This window comes from Dasypus novemcinctus, chromosome 8 (assembly GCF_030445035.2).
Source record: "Dasypus novemcinctus isolate mDasNov1 chromosome 8, mDasNov1.1.hap2, whole genome shotgun sequence".
NCBI classification, from domain to species: domain Eukaryota; kingdom Metazoa; phylum Chordata; class Mammalia; order Cingulata; family Dasypodidae; genus Dasypus; species Dasypus novemcinctus.
In genome coordinates, this window is record NC_080680.1 from 33,937,345 (window position 1) to 33,956,452 (window position 19,108).

Here is a 19,108-nt window from a genome sequence, read left to right on the forward strand (position 1 = left end):
TAAAACTATTCATATTATTTCTACCAGGCATATTTAAACTAGTCTATTAAACATGCATGATGAAACAGGATGCTTTCTGCTCAAAAACAAAAGAGGAGTCTATGTGGGTATCCAAGAAGTCAAGGCCAGCATTTTGATCACTGGGGTGAAAGGAAACAGCTGTGCTCCATTGGGCCAACCCAGGGCTCCCCTGGGCTTCGTGAATCCCAGCGCCCGCCCGTAGAATGAGGTGATTAGCTCAAAGAACAGCCTTCTTGATTAGCGTCTCCATTCCACAAAAGCCCACTGCTCTTGAAAATAAAAGTGGAGGCTGTAATCCCTGGAAAGTAAATCATAATGTGAGCATCACAATGTCCAAGGGTTTCTAATACCAAGAAAGCTTCTTTCCTCATGCATATATTTGATTAAATCAAATCCGATGCATTCTATCTGCATAAAGGCTAAACTTAAGAGAAAATAGTATGAACATATTTCCATACCTTCCTTATTCCCCCACCACCTCTTCCCTGCTACCTCCCCTATTCATTGCAAAAAAAAAGAAAGAAAAAACCTCAAGAATTTGAAACTTGTCTTGACTTCTGCTGCAGTAATGGCAGACTCATTAAAAACAGTAGCCAGTTTGTGTTCTGACAAGAGGGTTCTGTTTATTAACAGTGTGCCTTTCTAATCCTTTTTTTTCCTTCAGTGCCTTTCAGCAAACTTGGTTACTTTTACATCACGAGAGAACATAACTCCTGGTTATTTTTATTTCTTCTTCATGGTATAACGTAAAAGTCTCTAAGAGTGGAGTTCAAAATTTCAAATGACAAGCTCTTTGCCAACTATATCTCAACTGATCCAAGAAAGAGTACAATGGTCCCTAAGCCTCCTTCAACAAGGACAAACTGCTTCCAGAGACAGTTTGGTGAGACTCTGGGAAAGAATAAAAGAAAACTCTTTCTTCTTCTCTTTGGAATCTAGAAAAAAGGTCACACTGGTCATGCTACCTTCTGCAAAAGGCAAGAAAAGGACAAGTGCCGATTCATGTCAGCAGTGTCTATTTTCATACAGCCCCTGTGGTTTTTATAGTTTTAAACAGTTAGGGCAAAAAATCAAGGAAGAAGACTATTTCATGACACATGGAAATTATCTGAAATTCAAATGGCAGTGGAACGCAGCCACGCTCATTTGGCAGAGTTGAGGATTTGCAACAGAGCCATGTGAGACCTGCAAAGCCTAAAATATTTACGATATGGTCCTTTACAGAAAGTTTGCAGATCCCTACCCAATGCTCCCCTTTCCTGTAAGAAAAGTTGGGCGAAGAAAAGTGTGAAGAGCTGCCACTCACCAACCCGGCAAGCACTCAGCCTCCTCCTGAGTGGAATGCTGTGGTTGGGCTAACAACTTCCTATGTCCAAGGCTGGAGAAAAGAAAATTCTCTAACACTAAAAGCTCCAAACCCTGACTAAAGAACCCACTTAAACTCAACATTTACTGGCCCCTTCCCATGTGCCAGACACTGTACAAAGCCTTCCCCCGATGCAGCTCACCTAATTCTCAAAACAACCGTCTGATCAATAAACCTTATTAAATCCTAACTTAGAGCCAAGGAAACAGAAGCTCGGAAAGAATAAATAACTAGTCCGGGTCCACACAGCTAGGTCGTTGCAGAGTCAGAGTTGAAATTCAGGCCATCTGGCTCCAGAGCCCATGTTCTGAATACTCTGGACAGGTCTCAAAAAGAACTATACTTTTTTAAAAAAACTTTTTAATTGAAATCATTTCCAACTTACCAAAAAAGTTGCAAAAGTAATACAAAGTCAATACAGAAAACTACAAATATACCCCCAACCCTGACACCCAGATTTACCAACTTTTAGCATGTTGGCACATTTCACATTTGTTACAGATTTCTTTTCTTTCTCTTTCAATTTCTCTCTCAATCTCTCTCATCTATATCTAACCATCTATTTTCTAAACATTTGAGAATAGGTTGCATATTCCATGCTCATTTAACTCTTAATACTTCCATTTAAATTAAGAACTAGGGAAGCAGACTTGGTCCAGTTGTTAGGGTGTCCGCCCACCACATGGGAGGTCTGCGGTTCAAACCCTGGGCCTCCTTGACCCGTGTGGAGCTGGCCCATGCGCAGTGCTGATGCGCGCAAGGAGTGCCGTGCCACGCAGGGGTGTCCCCCTCATAGGGGAGCTCCACGCACAAGGAGTGCACCCCATGAGAGTCTCCCAGCATGAAAGAAAGTGCAGCCTGCCTGAGGATGGCGCCGCTCACATGGAGAGCTGACAGAACAAGATGATGCAACATAAAGAAACACAGATTCCTGGGCCACTGACAACAACAGAAGCGGACAGAGAAGAACACACAGCAAATAGACACAGAGAACAGACAACTTGGGGAGGAGAGGAAGGGGAGAGAAATAAAAATAAATCTTTAAAAAAAATTTTTTTAAATAAATTAAGAACTATACTTTTAATGCTGATACCCTGAGATTAAAGAGAGTAAACAAATTAATATATGTAAAGTACTGAGTATAAATTCTACATAATGCATATTAGTTATTATTAATTACTATGAATTTTTACCTTTTTTGGGGACTTGCATCTTTGTTCTCACTGGAAGAAAGCATTATCAAAATCCTAGTCTTGTGTATCAGGAAATTTACCATTTACCATACCCTCAAGAGAGATATCTTCATGCTACTGTTAAGCAAGTAAAATATAACACCTAACATTATATCCCCTAGTGCCTACTAAAGATTTAAATATGAGTTTAAAATTAACATTTTTGAAACCTACTGTTATGAATATACAATTTGTTTTTGGGGAAAAAATGCATAAATGTGTAAATGTATACATATATTGCAACAGGTTACCAAAATAAAGGAAAAGTTTATTATGCCCTTTAAATAGCTTTTGGAGGGATATACTTAGGTCTTGCTATTATGAAAAAAGGCCGGTAGTAAAATTACTATATAATCAGCTATGCAAAACAAAATATGCATAGAAGAAAAACTAGAATGCAACAAGATCAAAATGTTATTAGTCATCTCTGGATGGTAGAACTATGAGCCACATTTATTTTCCTATTTTCTAATTTTCTACAATGAGGCAATTTCATATATAGCCAGAAAAATACATTCTCTTTTAATGTCCCATTAAAGGAAAATGTACAAGTCATTTGTAGTTTACTTATCAGCAGAGTATTTACTCATATAAGTCTTCCTTTGTCCTCTTTGTCTCCCTGATCTCACCATGAAAAACAATTTGGTGAAGACATAAACACTCACAATGAGTATGTATGACTGCAAAACCGAGCACACAAGGGATAGATGGCCAAGAGGCTCTTATAGGAGGTGATACCTAGTCTGTGTTTGGAAAGACAGCAGGTGTTACCCATGCAAAGAGGGGCAGGGTGGGCCAGTTACAGGGCAGAGAGCAGTGCAAAGACTCAGAGGGGCTGGAGGCAGGGGTGTGAAGTAGATCCACGTGCCTGGAGCTTGGGGTGGAGAATGGTGAGAGATAGACTGGGAACATGAAGGGTTTCTCAAACCTTTCTGAGATCCACAGTAAAAATATATATATTTCACATCACAACCCCATAATGCACACACATACATGCACATACACATAGTCATAAGACTTTAAAAAAGGTTTCACAAAAAATGCTTACCCTTACTTTGGCTGCTTCACTCTGGTATTTTCTGTTCTTATTCTATTCTATTCTACTCTATTTCTTTCACTTTTTCCTATTTTTTCTTTTAGGTGCTAGTGATGACCAACTGATTTCATGATTTACTACTGTACTGGGTTATCACTCACAGAGTGAAAAAACACCAGGTCAAAGGACTTGGTCCATGAATGTGTGTAATCAGTGCTTAGAAACTAAACAGTTTTTTCAGAGTGAGATGGTTCTCAGCAATAATTACAATACTCTCAGAATATATTAACACACAGTTTTAGCCTTCTATAAAGACATACCCCTAGCCAGACAATGTGAAGAAAAAAATGTCTCTGTCATTGATTATTACAGCAGAACCCATTTAAAACCTGGTATAGGGACAAGGGCATACACTGTATCTAAAGAAGGAAAAGAGAGCCCCAGTGACATCACACAGCTAAGCTTCAGCCAGGTGCTCACTCAAAGCTCAAGCAAAGGACCAAATCCAGAACTGGGGCACTTTACCGTTTCCACTTAATACTATCAACTCTGGATCTGTGAGAAATGTCATCAAACGCAAGAAGAAAAAAGTAATTAGCAAAGAATCAGCAACAACTGAAAACTGAGTCGCTCCCAGTTCATAAAAGAATTCCAATTTCAGGAGCTTACTGTACAGCACACATGAGAGATTCCACAAATGTCCATACCTCAAATCATACAAGAACCAAAACAGGACAGCAGGTTCAAAGAGGCCGTCTATAGGGTACCCACAAGACACCTAACATTCATTTCTTCCAAGTTCATCTACTCACTAAGACAACAGTCTTTAAACTGGAAACCGTCTCTCTAATTACATGTCTCTCAAGTTTCAAAGCATCAAAAGGTTTGCTTTATGTTCCTAAGGGTCATGTTCCTATCATAAAAGTGGCAAGGCTTGCCTCGTGGCCCCAGAAAAGTTAGATACGCTGCATCAGGCCAGAGCCATGCCCACCCACCATTCCAGAGATGGAATGGGCATCCCCACCGTAAGCTCAACACATCTGGTGGCAGATGTCTATAGGAGATGAGGCAGAGCTGGGCAATCGCAGTTCCTTCTCCCAGCTCGGCCCAGTCCTGCAGGTCTAGACTGTCTACAGCTAGTAGGGGCTGGACAGATATCAGCAGGGCCTGGAAAGACCTGAGAAGTCCAAGAGACCCCCTGAAAAGGCCAAACTCAAAGAAATGTCTGGGTGTTTTCCCAAACCAGATCAGATTCCAGGAGGAGGAAGAAGAGCCCAACAGAATGCAGTGCTTTAGGATTTCCCCCAGAGAATGACTTGCTGTGGTTTGGGGAGGCTATAATTAAAACAGGGTAAATTACTGGACTATTCTTGTGGCAATCCCCCTTCCTCCCCAGGGCTGGAGGGAACGGTGGGGGCTACGACAACGCCTTTAAGGGTCACATACTTACATTCAACACCTAACCTTCAGGCCACCCCAAGACTGCAAGGCATCACCACCCGAGACTGAACACTGCTCGCCCAATTTTGTGGGGGTTTTTGGGTTTGTTTTTTTTTTGATGGACACGCAGAAGATCTTTTTAGCTTTTTACAAACATGATTAAGGGACTGGAGGGAGATGAAACAGTGCAATTTCCCTTAAACTTCTAGGAAAGCCCTTGGTCTTCTCCCAAACCCTTATGCCTGCAGAGCTATTTGCTGTTGAAGAGTGGAAGGGCTGACAGTGAAAATAACCTCCCCGCCCACACAGACAGAAGAGGGAAAATTCAGCGCTCTCTGGGACAGTGGCTTTCCACCAGCATAGCGGTCATTCAAATTGCAGGCTTTCATAATAATTACTAGGAATCTGCTCTCCTTCAATACCCACTGTCCAATTTCAAGTAACGTGCCATCTCTTGTCATCTGTCCTGACAAACTGCAATTCTTTATCTTTGGTTTTAAAGCTATTTTAGTAGAAAATTAATATTCAAGGGCACTATAATTTTTAACTACAGAATTATTTTGTTTGAGTTCCAAGGATATAGCAATAAAATTTATTGTTATGAATACAATTTTATATCCTTAAAAATGCCATTACAGGGGAGCAGGTGTAGTTTGGTGGTTGAGTGCCTGCATCCCATGTATGAGGTCCCAGGTTCAATCCCCAGTATATCTTAATTTAAAAAATCCAAAAGTCATTATATCAGATTCCTTATAAATATATAAATGCTTTTCTCTTTAAAAAAAAAAGAGGAGAGGCGGTTTCTGGTTTCTTGTGTGAAACCAACATAACTGACAGAGGAATGGGTGGGTAAGAACTGACAACCACTTCCACAGGCAAGGACTCATCACACCTCTTCTTGAGAGAAATACTGAAAAACCTCCTCCCTGGAATCAAATTTGAGAATTTCCATAAAACAGGACTTGAACCCATGCCTTTTCACCTCCAAAAGAGACAAGAAAAAGCAGATCGAAAAAAGAAGGATTCTGAATGATATTTTGCAAAGTCAATTTTTTCTAAAAACCAGCAGATGTATTCTTAAACCTCAGGTCTACAAAATTGACTTTATTTCATTATACTATACACATATACTTTATACATTTTCCAAATACAAAAGTCCTCGATGTCTTGATGGTCATTCACAAATGACCACATTTTGTGAGGTTCTGTTTGAAATTCATGCATAGAGTCCCAGATACATTCCTCTAGGCAGCAGTATAAAAAATAAAAAAAATAAAAAAATAAAAAAAAAAGCTGCCCTATGTAGCTAAAGCCTGAGTGAAATCCGATCGGGTCTAATTATTAATGCATTATGCCTGCACCCTACTACTCATCCCATAATTTCCTCTCTCTCTCTGTTTGGCTGTCATGAATATCAGGACAAGCCCTCTAAGTATTTATTTCCTCCATATGTTTATATATTCACACCACATCGAGCACTGGAAGCAGTAGTGGAATGGTAGGGGCTGATGGAAAACATTCAGGGAACCTATAAGAATAAGCACAAAATGAAACTGTTAAGGAATTTGAGAAGGTATTTGAAAGGCCAGTCTAAGGCAATAGATAAGATTTAGAATCAGATGAAGAAGATGAGGTCCAGAGTCATCTAGTGATTTATCAAGATCACCTAGGAAATTAATAAAAAACTGGGACCAGAACTTCCATCCCAATGCTTTTAATTCCCATTACTATACTCTTCCTCCCCATTACCAATGCTTAGCTTCATCCTGTAACATCTACCCTATCAGTCTTTATGCCTAAAGTTCTATTACTAAAGAGTCTTTCATTTGAAAAGCAATTCTCCTTTCAGGAATCTTGTTTTTATTTTATTTTGCTTTTTAAATGCAAGCACCTTTGGGAAGGGAAATTGGGAAGGAGATTGCAATAAATCAATGATTGGTTAACACTGAAAGTGAATTCATTGATGGGATGTGAATCACTTAATTAGGTCTCAAAGCCCTGTGGAAGTGGAAGAAGAGGAAACGTGAGTTCCAGTTGATCTCAGGGAGGAAAATGAGGATGGTCCTGCGCGAGATACTGTTGCAAGGCTCTCGGGGCATGTGGCCCTGGTATCATGAGGTGCCATAATCGGGGCTCAAACAACAACTGGTTATGCCAGACTCCAAAAGCTTTCCTTGCTCTCTGCAGATCTCCCAAAGGTCAGGGGTCTGAAGTGGGAAGGCAGCCCAAGAGGAAACACATCCAAGAGCAGACAAAGACATAGACCAATCCTAGGAGCATAGTGCATGATACCTTTAGCCAGAAGTCCAAAACAATAAGAGGCACATGTCTAAGTAGGAGAAAACAGGTAATTGACAAGGGTTTTCTGAGAAGACCAAGCAGCAGGTACCCAGGTGTCAGTCAACAACAACAGATGTCCCAGAGCAGGAATGAAGACATCAGAGAGACCCAGTACCAACCAAGAATCAGGCACAAGGCAATGGGCAGGAGCCCACAGTGTAAAACAGAGCCCCTACCAAGCTAGTATCAAGCCCTAGGGGCGCTTTAGAGCCCCACCATTTTGGTACGGAACTCATCCCAAAGACTGGGAGGCCACTCAGCAAGGACTAGCAACCACATCGTTTCGGAGGGGTTCCCTGAAAGAGGAAGTGGACAGTCACCATAACAGCAACTCCTACTTCGTATTTCAGCTTAAGAACAGCTCAAGTTCTAGACAGCAGCTGTTTGGGTGACTTAGATTTAGAAGCTGAGTACAGAAGGTACAGAGGAGTAAAAGAGCTTATTTCCAAAAGAAAAAAATAAGGTTAAGTCTAGTTTTTGGGGAGATGGTTTGTTCCAATGTTTCACAGCCAGTCAATCTCCTTGCTTGAAAAACCCGTAAGAATATCTTCAAGTTTAGGAACTCCCAGGGCTACTGTCAGACAAAGTTACACCGACTCATCAAAACAATAGACCCCCAAAGCAGTTAAAGAGCACACTGCCAGCCAGAAAATCCTGAAAACCTGTGTAGTCAACATTTTGCAGGTAATCATTAGAGTCTATCTAATTTTCAAGCAAGGAGACAGTAGGAGACTCTGGAAGTCTCCCAAAGGCTCAGAAGCTTGAGAAATCTGCCAACTTTGCCAAAGGAGAGCCTTCTCTCACTCTACCCACCCATATCACGCTCAGAGAGCTAAAATTTAAAGATGTCCTGACCCAAGTATAGATTTGATTAGGAGGTTCCCAGAAGACACAGCCACTCCATGCAACTGAGTTGATTCAAGTCTTTCCTCCTGGGTGGGGAACTGGAAATCCTAAAATGGAACCCTGGATTTCTCAGAACCAAGCAAAATCCCTGGAATGCAGGGATGCTAGAACAGCCCTCTCTAGGGGTGCCTTCACATCTTTGGAAACGGCCTGGAGAATCTACCCCCCTCCCCCACCCCCAGCAAAAATATAAACTGAATTGGTTTCTAGGGTATTCCTTAATTTGAATTCAAATTACCTGCAGATTCCTTGGGAATTGGGAGCACAAGCAGAAAAGATCCACATTAAGGGCATTCTTTGATGCCAAAAAAATAAAACCAAAGCAGTTTAATAAACTCTAAGAGATACTAAAGACTTTAAAATCCCACAATTAAATTGCACAGAAACGAAATGCACTCCCAACTTCTAACCCAAAAGTAAATCCAGGAATGTGCCTTGAACTCTCTAAAAAAATTCTTCAGATGCCCAAATATAAAGTGGGAAATGACTGGCAAGAATTAATAAAAAAGAGGGTGGCCATGGTAGCCCCACCAGTGAATTATTTAGTAGATTTGAAGCTGCTGACCCTCTTTAACCCACAGCTGTAAACTTTACTCCCACAGCTACTGTTAACACTCTGACAAACACATATGCACACAGTGTGCTGAGAAGTGTGCACTTAGAATCTTCCTCACAAACTGTGACACTAGATAAATGACTTTCTCTGTAATTTTGGAAAAAATTCAACCGTTTTCAGATCCCTGCATGCACACCAAGTTTCCCAGACTTCTCTGCGTAAGCCCATATGCAGTCAGGTAAATATGGCTATGAGAACAATTCAATTTACTTCATTTCTGCTTGTGTCAATGACTTTTCTCATTTTCCTGCTTAACTCTTACTTAGCATTCAAAACCCTACTCAGATGTCCCCTCTTCACTGACACCTTCTCAGCTTCTTCAAAGCCCTGTGCTTCCCAGCCCTCTGAACACCTTGATGACATCATTTCGTGTGTAGTAAATCACCCGTTTAAGGCATGCTCATACCTTTCTGGTAGGAGGGTAAACTGGTGCCCTTTATAGAGGGCAATTTACAAATGTCAATGAAATGACAATGAACAACACCCTCGCGCAGAGCCATCCTGCTGCTGACTTCCATCCTGATCATTTAATCACACAAGTAAGCAACAACAAGGCTACTGTTAACACTATTGTTAAAACAAAGGATTTGGAGACATCTAAATGTACACTAAGAAGGGACTGGTTAAGTGAATACAACAGAATACCATGCAGCTGTTCAAACAGGGGGCTCTCTTTGTACCGCTCTCTGTAATTTTTTCCCCCAAACTGATTTGTGTGATCTACCCAGTAGAAAATCTTGACTTGACCGCATACATCAACTGAAAGTTGTCTTTCTTTCTTTTAGATGAATTTTGTTATAAAAGTGTATGGTCCAAAATGTAAACCACAATGTAAATCACTGACTACAGAGAAAAAAAAAATTTTGTCTTCTCCCATGCTTTAAACAAGTGAGGACAAGTCTGGCAACAGTTTTCAGTTGGGTATGAGGTATGAGGTGTGCTTCAGAAAAGCTGCCTACGCAGTCACATCTAAGTTCAGCCATGGGAATGTGGGAAGCATGAGGGAGGGACAACACTATTTCAGAAGTGGAATGCAGATGGTACACGGCTTCCAGCCTGTGCTACTTTGTAGTGCTACAAGATGTGCCCAACTACAGTCTCCCTCCACCTTCTTCCAGACAAAAACACTTATTATGTATCTAAACTCTTTATGTGTCTGTCAGGAGCTGTGTAGTTACAAAGGAGTAAGATTGTTCTTACTCTCAAAAAATGTACAGTTTAGTAAGAGAGACAGAGCTAATGAAACAGAGGAGTCATGCAAAGCAAATACAAATAATACAACTGCATGAGTTAATAAAAGCACAACAAAAGCAGGTGGAACCTAATAGAACTCTCCCAGGTTTCTGTGCCATAGACTCAAGTTAAGGCTGTGTTCCATTCCCAGGCCAACCACTTACTAGCTTCGTGATCTTAAGTAGTTTGCCTAATGTAAATTCTATTTTCTTCATCCATGATTTGGGACTCTTAGGACCCACTTCAAAGGGAAGTAACAATAATTGAACGAGAAAGAATATATAAAGTGCATGGTGCAGCAAGTGATATATAGGGCCAAATAAATGTTATTATTATTTATTATTATTAATATAGTCATCATCCTTCCGAAATTTTCAAGATGCTTCTTAGACTTTATCCTGCCATCAAGTATCATAAAGGAACATCAAGCTTATGAAAGAAAACTATTCATGTACAGATTTCAAACCCAATCCCATACAATCACCTTTGACTAATTCATTTATTTGGGGGGGGGGGTTGGTTATATAAGAGTTCAGATCATTTTAGAGGTAAACCTTTCTCATCTTGAAAGTGTCACTCAAGCAGCTTATGTGTACCATCTTTGAAGTTTTATGATGCTTTTACTGTGAAGACAAAAGACACTGACATTTGCTTCCTCACAGTCCCATGACTTTACTTTCACAAGACTCTTGAAATATTTATGTCGTTTTACTTTCACCACCAGAATCAATCAGCTGTTTGAAAGAAATAGCCAAGGTAGAACATCAGGCCTCCAACTACAATAAAAGGTTATCAAACCTGTTTAGAATGTGATGACTCTAAGGTCCAAATCTCATTCAATATCCTTTGGACCATCTTTACATTAAATCTCAGAATAAAGTCTCTAAAATGTCTTCTATACTCTGACAAGCCAAGGTCACGCTAATTGCATTGCAAGTTTCCTGAGGACGGTGGAAAGCAGCAAAAGTGCTGTATGTGCAAAACTGAAAGGCAACACTGGTTCAGAAGAGTGGAAGTTCCCATAAAAAAATGAGCTGAAACAAAAGGACAAATGTTGTATGATCTCACTGATAGGAAATAATTAGAACATGCAAATTAATGGAGTCAGAAACCAGACTATAGGTTACCAGGGGCCAAGGTGGGGTTGGGGAAGGAGGAATTAATGGAGTTAACGCTTAATTAATTCAGAGTTTCTGTTTGGGGTGATTGAAAACTTTTGGTAATGGATGGGGGGATGGTGAACATAATTAACAACACTGAATCATATTTGAAAGTGGTTAAAATGAAAAATTTATGTTGTATGTATGTCAACACATTAAAAAATAATGAAAAACTTTAAATCATAATACCTAGCTACAGTGGTAAAAACAGCATGGTACTGGCATAAAGACAGACATATACATCAATGGAACTGAAACGATGGTTCAGAATTAGACACCCCCCCCCCATCTATGGTCAAGTGATTTTTGACAAGACCGTCAAACTCACCCAGCTCAGGCAGAATAGTCTATTCGACAAATGGTGCTGGAAGCACTGGATAGCCATAGCAAAAAGAAAGAGGATCCCTGATCTCACACCTTATACAAAAATTAATTCAAAATAGATCAAAGACCTAAATATAAAAGGAAGAACCATAAAGCTCCTAGAAGAAAACACAGGAAAACATCTTCAAGTCAGGCCTTGAATGGGCAAAAGCAACCCTACAGGAAAAAAAAAAAAAAAAATCAGTGAGCAAGGAAAGGTCAAACTGTGGCAGAATTGATTTTTCCAGCAGAGGGTAGGCAATCTTGTACAGACTGTAGGAAACATATGCCAACCTATAACAGCAAGGCAATTAAAAACTAAAGCTGAGACAATGTTCTAAGGCTACTTGTTTGTTTTTTAAGAAAATGGACTTGAAGAAGGAAAAAACCTGACAGAAAGCTTACCCAAATGATAACAGTGGTTATCACGAGGTGTTAAGCAGGGGAAATTTTTATATTTGTATTTACATATTTATTTATTGCTTCTCTGTACTGTATGTTCTAAATCTATATCTCTTTTTGGAATTCATAAATAATATCAAACTGCCACAATATTCCTTCTTGTACTTCTCATAGACCTGTCAATCCATTCTAACACTTTCAGAGAACCCATGGGAAAGTTGATCCCAGACCTCAGTGCCATGAAAATAACTACTTCCCATAGCAAGTAACACATTTTAATTTAATGAGCACTAGGTATCTTATCATTGATCTTTTACCTTTGCTTGAAGCTGAGAGCCAAATGCACAGCCCTCCTTTAATAACTTTGTAGGACCTTACCACATGCATTTGGGTACACCAATTTTTCCTCTGGTTTCCTCTCAGTATCCTTCCCTCCCTGTACACTACCATGATTTCCTTATCTATTTTATTTTCAATCTCAAAGGATTTGTACTTTTAGAAGTACTTTTAGGGATAAGGCAGGGAATAAATAAATAAATAATGAATAAGTGAAAAATACCCCTCCCCCAATTAATGTGTTCCTCTATTTTCACCCTTGTAGCTTGCCTGCGCAAGAAAGTAAAGCACGGTACCACTTTGCTACTGCCAACCCAAGAGTGACTGACAATGTGCATTTTGTGACATGAAAAATAAGAGGTCCCTTCCTTTCCACTTTCTACCCACAAACTCTAAAATACAGATTACCACTCACGCGAAGTGCACTATGACATAAATCAGAAGAGCTTAATGGTTAAGAGCTCAGACTCCAAAGTCAGACTATCTGGGTTCCAACCCCGTCACCACACCCAACCCTACCCCATCCAGGTGCTGACTTTGGACAAGTTCCTTAACCTCCCTGTGCCTTACCTTCATTCCCCCATCTCTACAATGGTAATATTAATGGTACTGACCTCAGAGGGTTGTCTGAGGAGTAAACGGGTTAACACAGGTAAAAGCGATTAGATCGCACTGTAGGTGTGGGGGCCATTATTGTAAAAGGACATTCTGTCTTCAGTTATTAAGGCAGCCCACACAAAGGTTCTGACGGAGAGTAATATTTCTCATTATGACTTCATGAATTCACAAACTAACTTCTAAGCTGACCTTATCTGAGTTTGGATCCCATTTATAAATTAGTGTGGAGTCGAAGCTCTCTCTAAAACAAAAATCACATTTACTCAACTGCTTTCGGATTTGCTGAGAGGAAGAAAGCAGTAGCTTCAGACAACAGGAATGGTTGCAGGAGGTATATCGCCAGTCGGAAAAAAGATGATTGCTAAACCACACCCACGGTGCATGTGCGTGCGTGCGCGCACACACCACGGCGGATGTTCCTCCAGATACAGCACGGACACACTTAAAATAAAATGTCTGGGGCAGGGAAGAACCTCACGAACAGCTTCCCAGGATGTCTTTAAAATGAAGTACTCTGTTTAGCTATTAAAGAACAACTCTGCTTTGTTGGCAACTTGAAGTCCAGATTGACAAGAGAGATTAGAAAGCTGCCACCTCATGCATATAAACTTAAAATGCAAATTTCTCATCAGACTCCACACCTCTGCCATTCAGAACCCAACCCCAGCCCAGCTCCATCTTTGTTGACATCAGAGCCTAGGGCCTCAGCAGCTTCCTTCAGCCCCCACCCTCCAAAATCTAGGTGCTCAGTGAAGGACTATTCCGAATACGTGAGTGTGTACATAAATTTCAAATGACAGGAGTTAATACTCCACTGTAGGATCCCAAAGAAATAAAACTAGATGATCACGAAGGTTGTAATGCTTGGCCAACTTAGACAAATCAAGAAAAAAAAGGTTAATCTGTAAAACTCTTCTTGGCAACGAAAGCTACCTCAAAATTTTATGTAAATAAAGTTGCCGCCTTTGCGATTCTGAATTCACATGAGGTTGGGAGAGAAACCTAAGACTACACTGGGGCCGTTTATCTTCCGTTTCCTACTTTTCCCGAAACTACGTACCCAAATGAACGCACGTTAAGACTTCACTTCTGCTACAGTATTGAATTAAAACTCACTAGACCATTTAAATTCTCTTGTTTCTTCATACCACAGAAAACATTCTAGGAACATTGTCAAAAACGCGCAAGAAAGCTGCTTTGAGGAATTTAGCTATGTCACGCTCTCCAGTTTAGCACGTCAAATTCATCAGGCGCGGGGTAAAGGAGCTGATAGAGGACCACTTCCGAACAGCAACAGCCGAGATTACTCTGCCGCAGCCTAGATTTGCCCTACCCAGAGCGCGGGTGGTACAGTGTGCTAAATACTCGTCCCAAGATCTCGGGGTCAATTTCAAAAGCAGCCACTCGGAAAAGCCCCAAAGCAGGCTCGCTCGGCCACCCCACCCTGCAAGCAGCGCACTTCCCGTTCGTCCTCGCCGGTCAAGAGCTCTAACTTGACAGTGACACACTCTGACAAAAGAGGAAGTGGCCAAAAGGCCATTTCAAGACATATTTAATTTTTTTGTAAAAGTGCGATCAATGGCCCTGCCTTCCCCGAAAGCTGAGAGGGAACGTACCCATCACGCAACGGAGGAAAGCTGAAGCGGATGACAACGCGGCAAAACCGAAGGTGACTCCTACTTAAAAATAAAAATGAAGCCCTCGAAATCCTCTTGCCTTCAAAAATGACCTTCCCCTTGTACCGAACGCAACAAAGCTAACAACTCCCACCCTGAAGGGTTCGGTCTCGAAAACGAGGCTCGGGGCGGGGGACACGCCTGGTCTGCTTCGCCAAGTGGCAGAGGAAGCGCAGCGCGCGGCGGCCGGGGGACCCCGCCAGCACCTCCCTTACCTGGTTTGACTGGTTTGGGTGGCGGCTTCGACATCGCGCTTTCTAGCCCGGCTAATGCTAAAGACCGCGCACAAAAAGCCAACCAAACTTCCTGTCAGCCGGCACTCCGGGCGTCCCAAAGTTTCTTTTTGTCCTCTCTGCAACCGTGCGCTTCCAAAGACCCGCTCCCACCCTCGGCTGCCAGAGCCGCGGACGCAGGCTGCGCGGCTCCACCGAGTGCCCGCCCCGCCCCGCGGCCGCCGGAGCCGCCCGCAGCGCGCGGCTCGCTCGACGAGGAAGTGGCCGCCGCCTCGCCGAGCGCTAATTGGCTCCTGCGCTGGCAGCTTCGCCGCGGCAGGAGCGCGGGCCGCGCGCACGGCGGAACCAGCCGGAGCCCGGCCAGGGCGCCGCAGGCACGCGCAGGGCCGCGCGCGCCCCCGACGGGAAAGGGCCGGACCGTGCGGGGGCGGCGCGCGCGAGGCCACGCTCGCCGCAGCCCCGCCCTCCGCCCCCACGCGGGGCTGGACCCAGGCCCGGCGGGCGCCCGGGTGGGAAGGGTTCTCGGGGTGTCGGTCGCCGGCGAGCTGCGGGGAGTCGCGGGTTAGTTTCGGGCGCGCTCTGGGTAATCGCGTCCACCGCTTTGCTTGGAAAGACTTGAAGTGGCGCCAGGTGAGTCCCTTCCGGCCCCGCCGCGCCGCCCTGCTGGGACCTGCAGATACCGCCACAGCGTTCTTGCCCTGGGGCCCGGAGCCTGCTGGTGTTTTGCGTGCTCGGTTGGGACTCTTAATACCGCCCACGGCCCGAGGAATGTCCTGCTGAAGAGGATATTTACTGTGATGGGGTGGCGCTCTAACGCCACCTCCGAGAGACCGCACAGGTGTTTCTAGGGTCAGTGGCCGCTTTTGAAGCCCGTGGGTCTCTTCTTCTAGTACTTGGGTTGACAAACTACAGCCTGTGAGCTGAGAATGTTTTTTACATTTTATAATGGTTGAAAGGAAATCTAAATAGAATATTGTGACTCAAGGAAATTATATGAAATTGAAATTTCAGTGGCCGTTTTTTTAGAATACATCCAGCTCTTGGGGCGGCTGCTTTCACGTTATTACGTAGAACTGAGTAGCTGCCAGCAAAGCTAAAGCATTTACTCCCTCGCACTTTACAGAAAAAGAAAAGTTTGCAGGGGAGCTGATGTGGCTCAAGCAGTGGAACTCCTTCTTCCCACACGGGAGGTCCTGGTTAGATTCTGGTGCCTCCTAAAAACAAATTTAAAAAACAAACAACAAGCAGACAAATGAAAAAACCAACTCAGGGGAGCTGATGTGGCTTAAGGGGTTGGTTGAGCAGAGACTTCTGCTTGGGAGGTCTGGTTTCAATCCCCGGTTCTGATACCTCAAAAAAAAAAAAAACAGTTTGCAAACCCCCTGATGTAGAAGTCTGAATGTAGATTGGGAGGCAAGGACTGGAGCATATAAGGAAAGGGTGCGTAAGTTCGAAATAGCACAGTCATTATTATAAATCAATTTTGTATTTAGGAAAAGAAAAGTTGAAAATCCAAACTATTAGCATATATAAAATGAAGCTCCAAAGTCTTACTGGGGACTGATAAAAGATACAGCGATTCCAAGGGGGAAGGTGACAGGTTGCCTATCAAACTCCAGCCTTGGGAAGAATTCAATATTTACCAAAAGAGCAAAGTTTAAAGAATGGTAGCAAAACACTGCCCTATCATGTGGAAAAAGATAATCAAAATATCTTTTGACTAAAATACGTGAGTGAGGAGTCTTGTGAGCATTTCACTCTTTTTAGAATGTCAAATTGCTCTTTGAAAGTATTTGGGAAACACAGTGGTTTTTTGTTTGTTTTTTGGGAGGTACTGGGGATTGAACCCAGGACCTGCTATCCAGGGGATGCAGGTGCTCCACCACTTGAGCTATATCCACTCCCCGAGCACAGTGTTCTGTTCCATGTTATCATTCATCCTTCAGACCATTTGTATTGGGGAGTTTCAGTTACCCTTAAAATCTGAACATGCCACATCTGACCATTCTACAGTTTAGAATTCAAAATGTACCACATTTAGTAGTGAAATGAATTAAACATAACAAACGCATGCCAATTATGAAAAAAGGACTCACTACCGTATGTTAATTAAGGTTCTAAAAAAGTATTAAAAAGTGACGCATTTCGAGTTTGCCCTTGACTACCCTAGTCTGTTCTCTTCTCTCTAAGCAAATGTTTTACTGTTGAGGAAAGCTGTGTACTTATTAGGAGAATAAACTACATAACTATTTCTTGAGATTGGAGGCAGCACATATTCCTAGTGCCCTGGATTAATGAAGCTGGAAAGTTCAGATGATGGTTTTCTCTCTGGGGACAGCGAATGATTTACAGTGTATAGTTGATCAAACTGACGGTGGTTTTCCTAGGATGAGGTTTATCCATTGCGCGCTAGATGTGCTGGCTTCTGCGATTTCCCAACACAGCTGCATAAACTATGGTAGAGGGGGACTGCATTTGCGCTCTCTGTGTTAAAATAGAAAAAGAAAAATACATATCTTATGTAGGATTGTTAATGAAAGTGGAACTAAACCTTAAGCAAGTTCTCTCAGTTTGGAATACTCTTGATAAATTGAGGAGAAGCCAAGAAACAAGAGCTTCTGTGCTGCCAGGCTCTTCTCACCACCCCAGCCTCCCTCCAGGAATAGGGAGGGCCTCACAGCTCATATCCCTGATCACCAAACACAGATCAATCAGGGCTAGAGAACGGAATATAGAGCAGGAAGTCAGGGACACCCTTAAGGAACTATATTGTTCCTAAAGTTCCCTCCAGGCCAGCTTCACCTTTTCACTAGAGATGAAAACAAGCCATTGTAATATCTACAAGACTACTTCGGTGAATCTTAGGGTACCATTTATGAAACTGGCCTCATGCCCCTAGACAATGGCCTCTGGGTTAAATCCCATGCTCTGCCTGGGCTTATCTACCCCATGAGCTAACGTTTTGGTTTTTTTTCCTAATTTTTTTTATTAGACAAGGGGTAGGTTTAAAGAAATATAATGCAGAAAATATAGAGCACTCATATAACCCCCATCACACGCACAATTTTCCCTATTATTAACATTTTGCATTAGTGTGGTACTTCCGTTACAATTGATGAAGCAATATATTAACTATAGTCTATAATTTATATTAGGGTTCACTGTTGCATAGGTCTGTTTTTTTTTTAAATTTTAGTTTAGTAACATATACAACCTAAAATGTCCCTTTTAGCTATTTAAATACATAATTCATTGCTGTTAATCACATATGCAATGTCGCGCTACCATCACCACCATTCAATACCAGAGCTTTTCTATCACCCCAAACAGAAACACTGCACCAGTTAAGCATTAACTCCCCATTCCTGCTCCTACCCTGGCCCCTGATAACTTGTAGTCTAGTTTTTTAATCTATGAATTTGCTTATTCTAATTATATGGTATCAGTGAGTTCACACAATATTTTTCAGCACATGTTTGGCTTATTTCACTTAACATGATGTCTCTAAGGTTCAAACCTGTTGTCTTATGTTTCAGAAATTCATTCCTTTTTATGGCTGAATAGTATTCCATGGTATACATATACCACAATTTTGTTTAACCATTCATCTGTTCATGGGCATTTGGGTTGCTCCCACTCTTTGGCAATTTTGAATAGTGCCACTATGAACATCCTTGTGCAAATATCTGGCCAAATCCCTGCTTTCAGTTTTTTGGGGTATATCCCTAGAAGAGGGATTTCTGGGTTATATGATAAGTCTATACTTTATGAGGAACTAACAAACTGTTTTCCACAATAGTTGCACCATTTTACCTTTTTAATTTTAAGATTTATTTATTTATCTCCCCCCCCTCCCCATTGTCTGCTCTGTGTCTGTTCCCTGTGTGTTCTTCTGTGTCTGCTTGTATTTTCATTAGGCAGCTCTAGGAACCCATCCTTGGACCTTCCAGAGTGGAGGAGAGGTGATCATTCTCTTAAGCACCACCTTAGCTCCCTCCATTTTACATTTTGACCAATATGAATAAGTGTTCCATTTCTACACATCCTCTCCAACAGTTGTTATTGTCTGTTTTTGTAGTGGGTGTGAAATGGTATCTCATTGTAGTTTTGATTCATATTTCCCTAATGGC

The 19,108-nt window shown here is 42.0% G+C and overlaps 2 protein-coding genes across 4 annotated transcripts in view; one reads left to right on the top strand and one right to left on the bottom strand.

Moving 5' to 3' along the window:
* The window catches only part of OSTF1 (osteoclast stimulating factor 1), a 48,230-nt gene extending 32,833 nt beyond the window's left edge, over positions 1 to 15,397 (bottom strand). For 2 of the 3 annotated variants that reach the window (XM_004464325.5, XM_071216676.1), the window contains exon 1: positions 14,961 to 15,397. In XM_004464325.5, coding sequence (XP_004464382.1) covers positions 14,961 to 14,994 — 34 coding nt within the window. In that variant the 5' untranslated portion in view covers positions 14,995 to 15,397. Of the gene's footprint in view, positions 1 to 14,685; positions 14,828 to 14,960 lie in introns of those variants that run through there. The other variant, XM_023590474.3, reaches the window with a different exon arrangement.
* A 34-nt stretch (positions 15,398 to 15,431) lies between these two features.
* The window catches only part of NMRK1 (nicotinamide riboside kinase 1), a 36,550-nt gene continuing 32,873 nt past the window's right edge, over positions 15,432 to 19,108 (top strand). The window contains exon 1 of the mRNA XM_058301657.2: positions 15,432 to 15,608. The gene's annotated coding sequence lies outside the window, so the exon portion shown is untranslated. The remainder of the gene's footprint in view (positions 15,609 to 19,108) is intronic.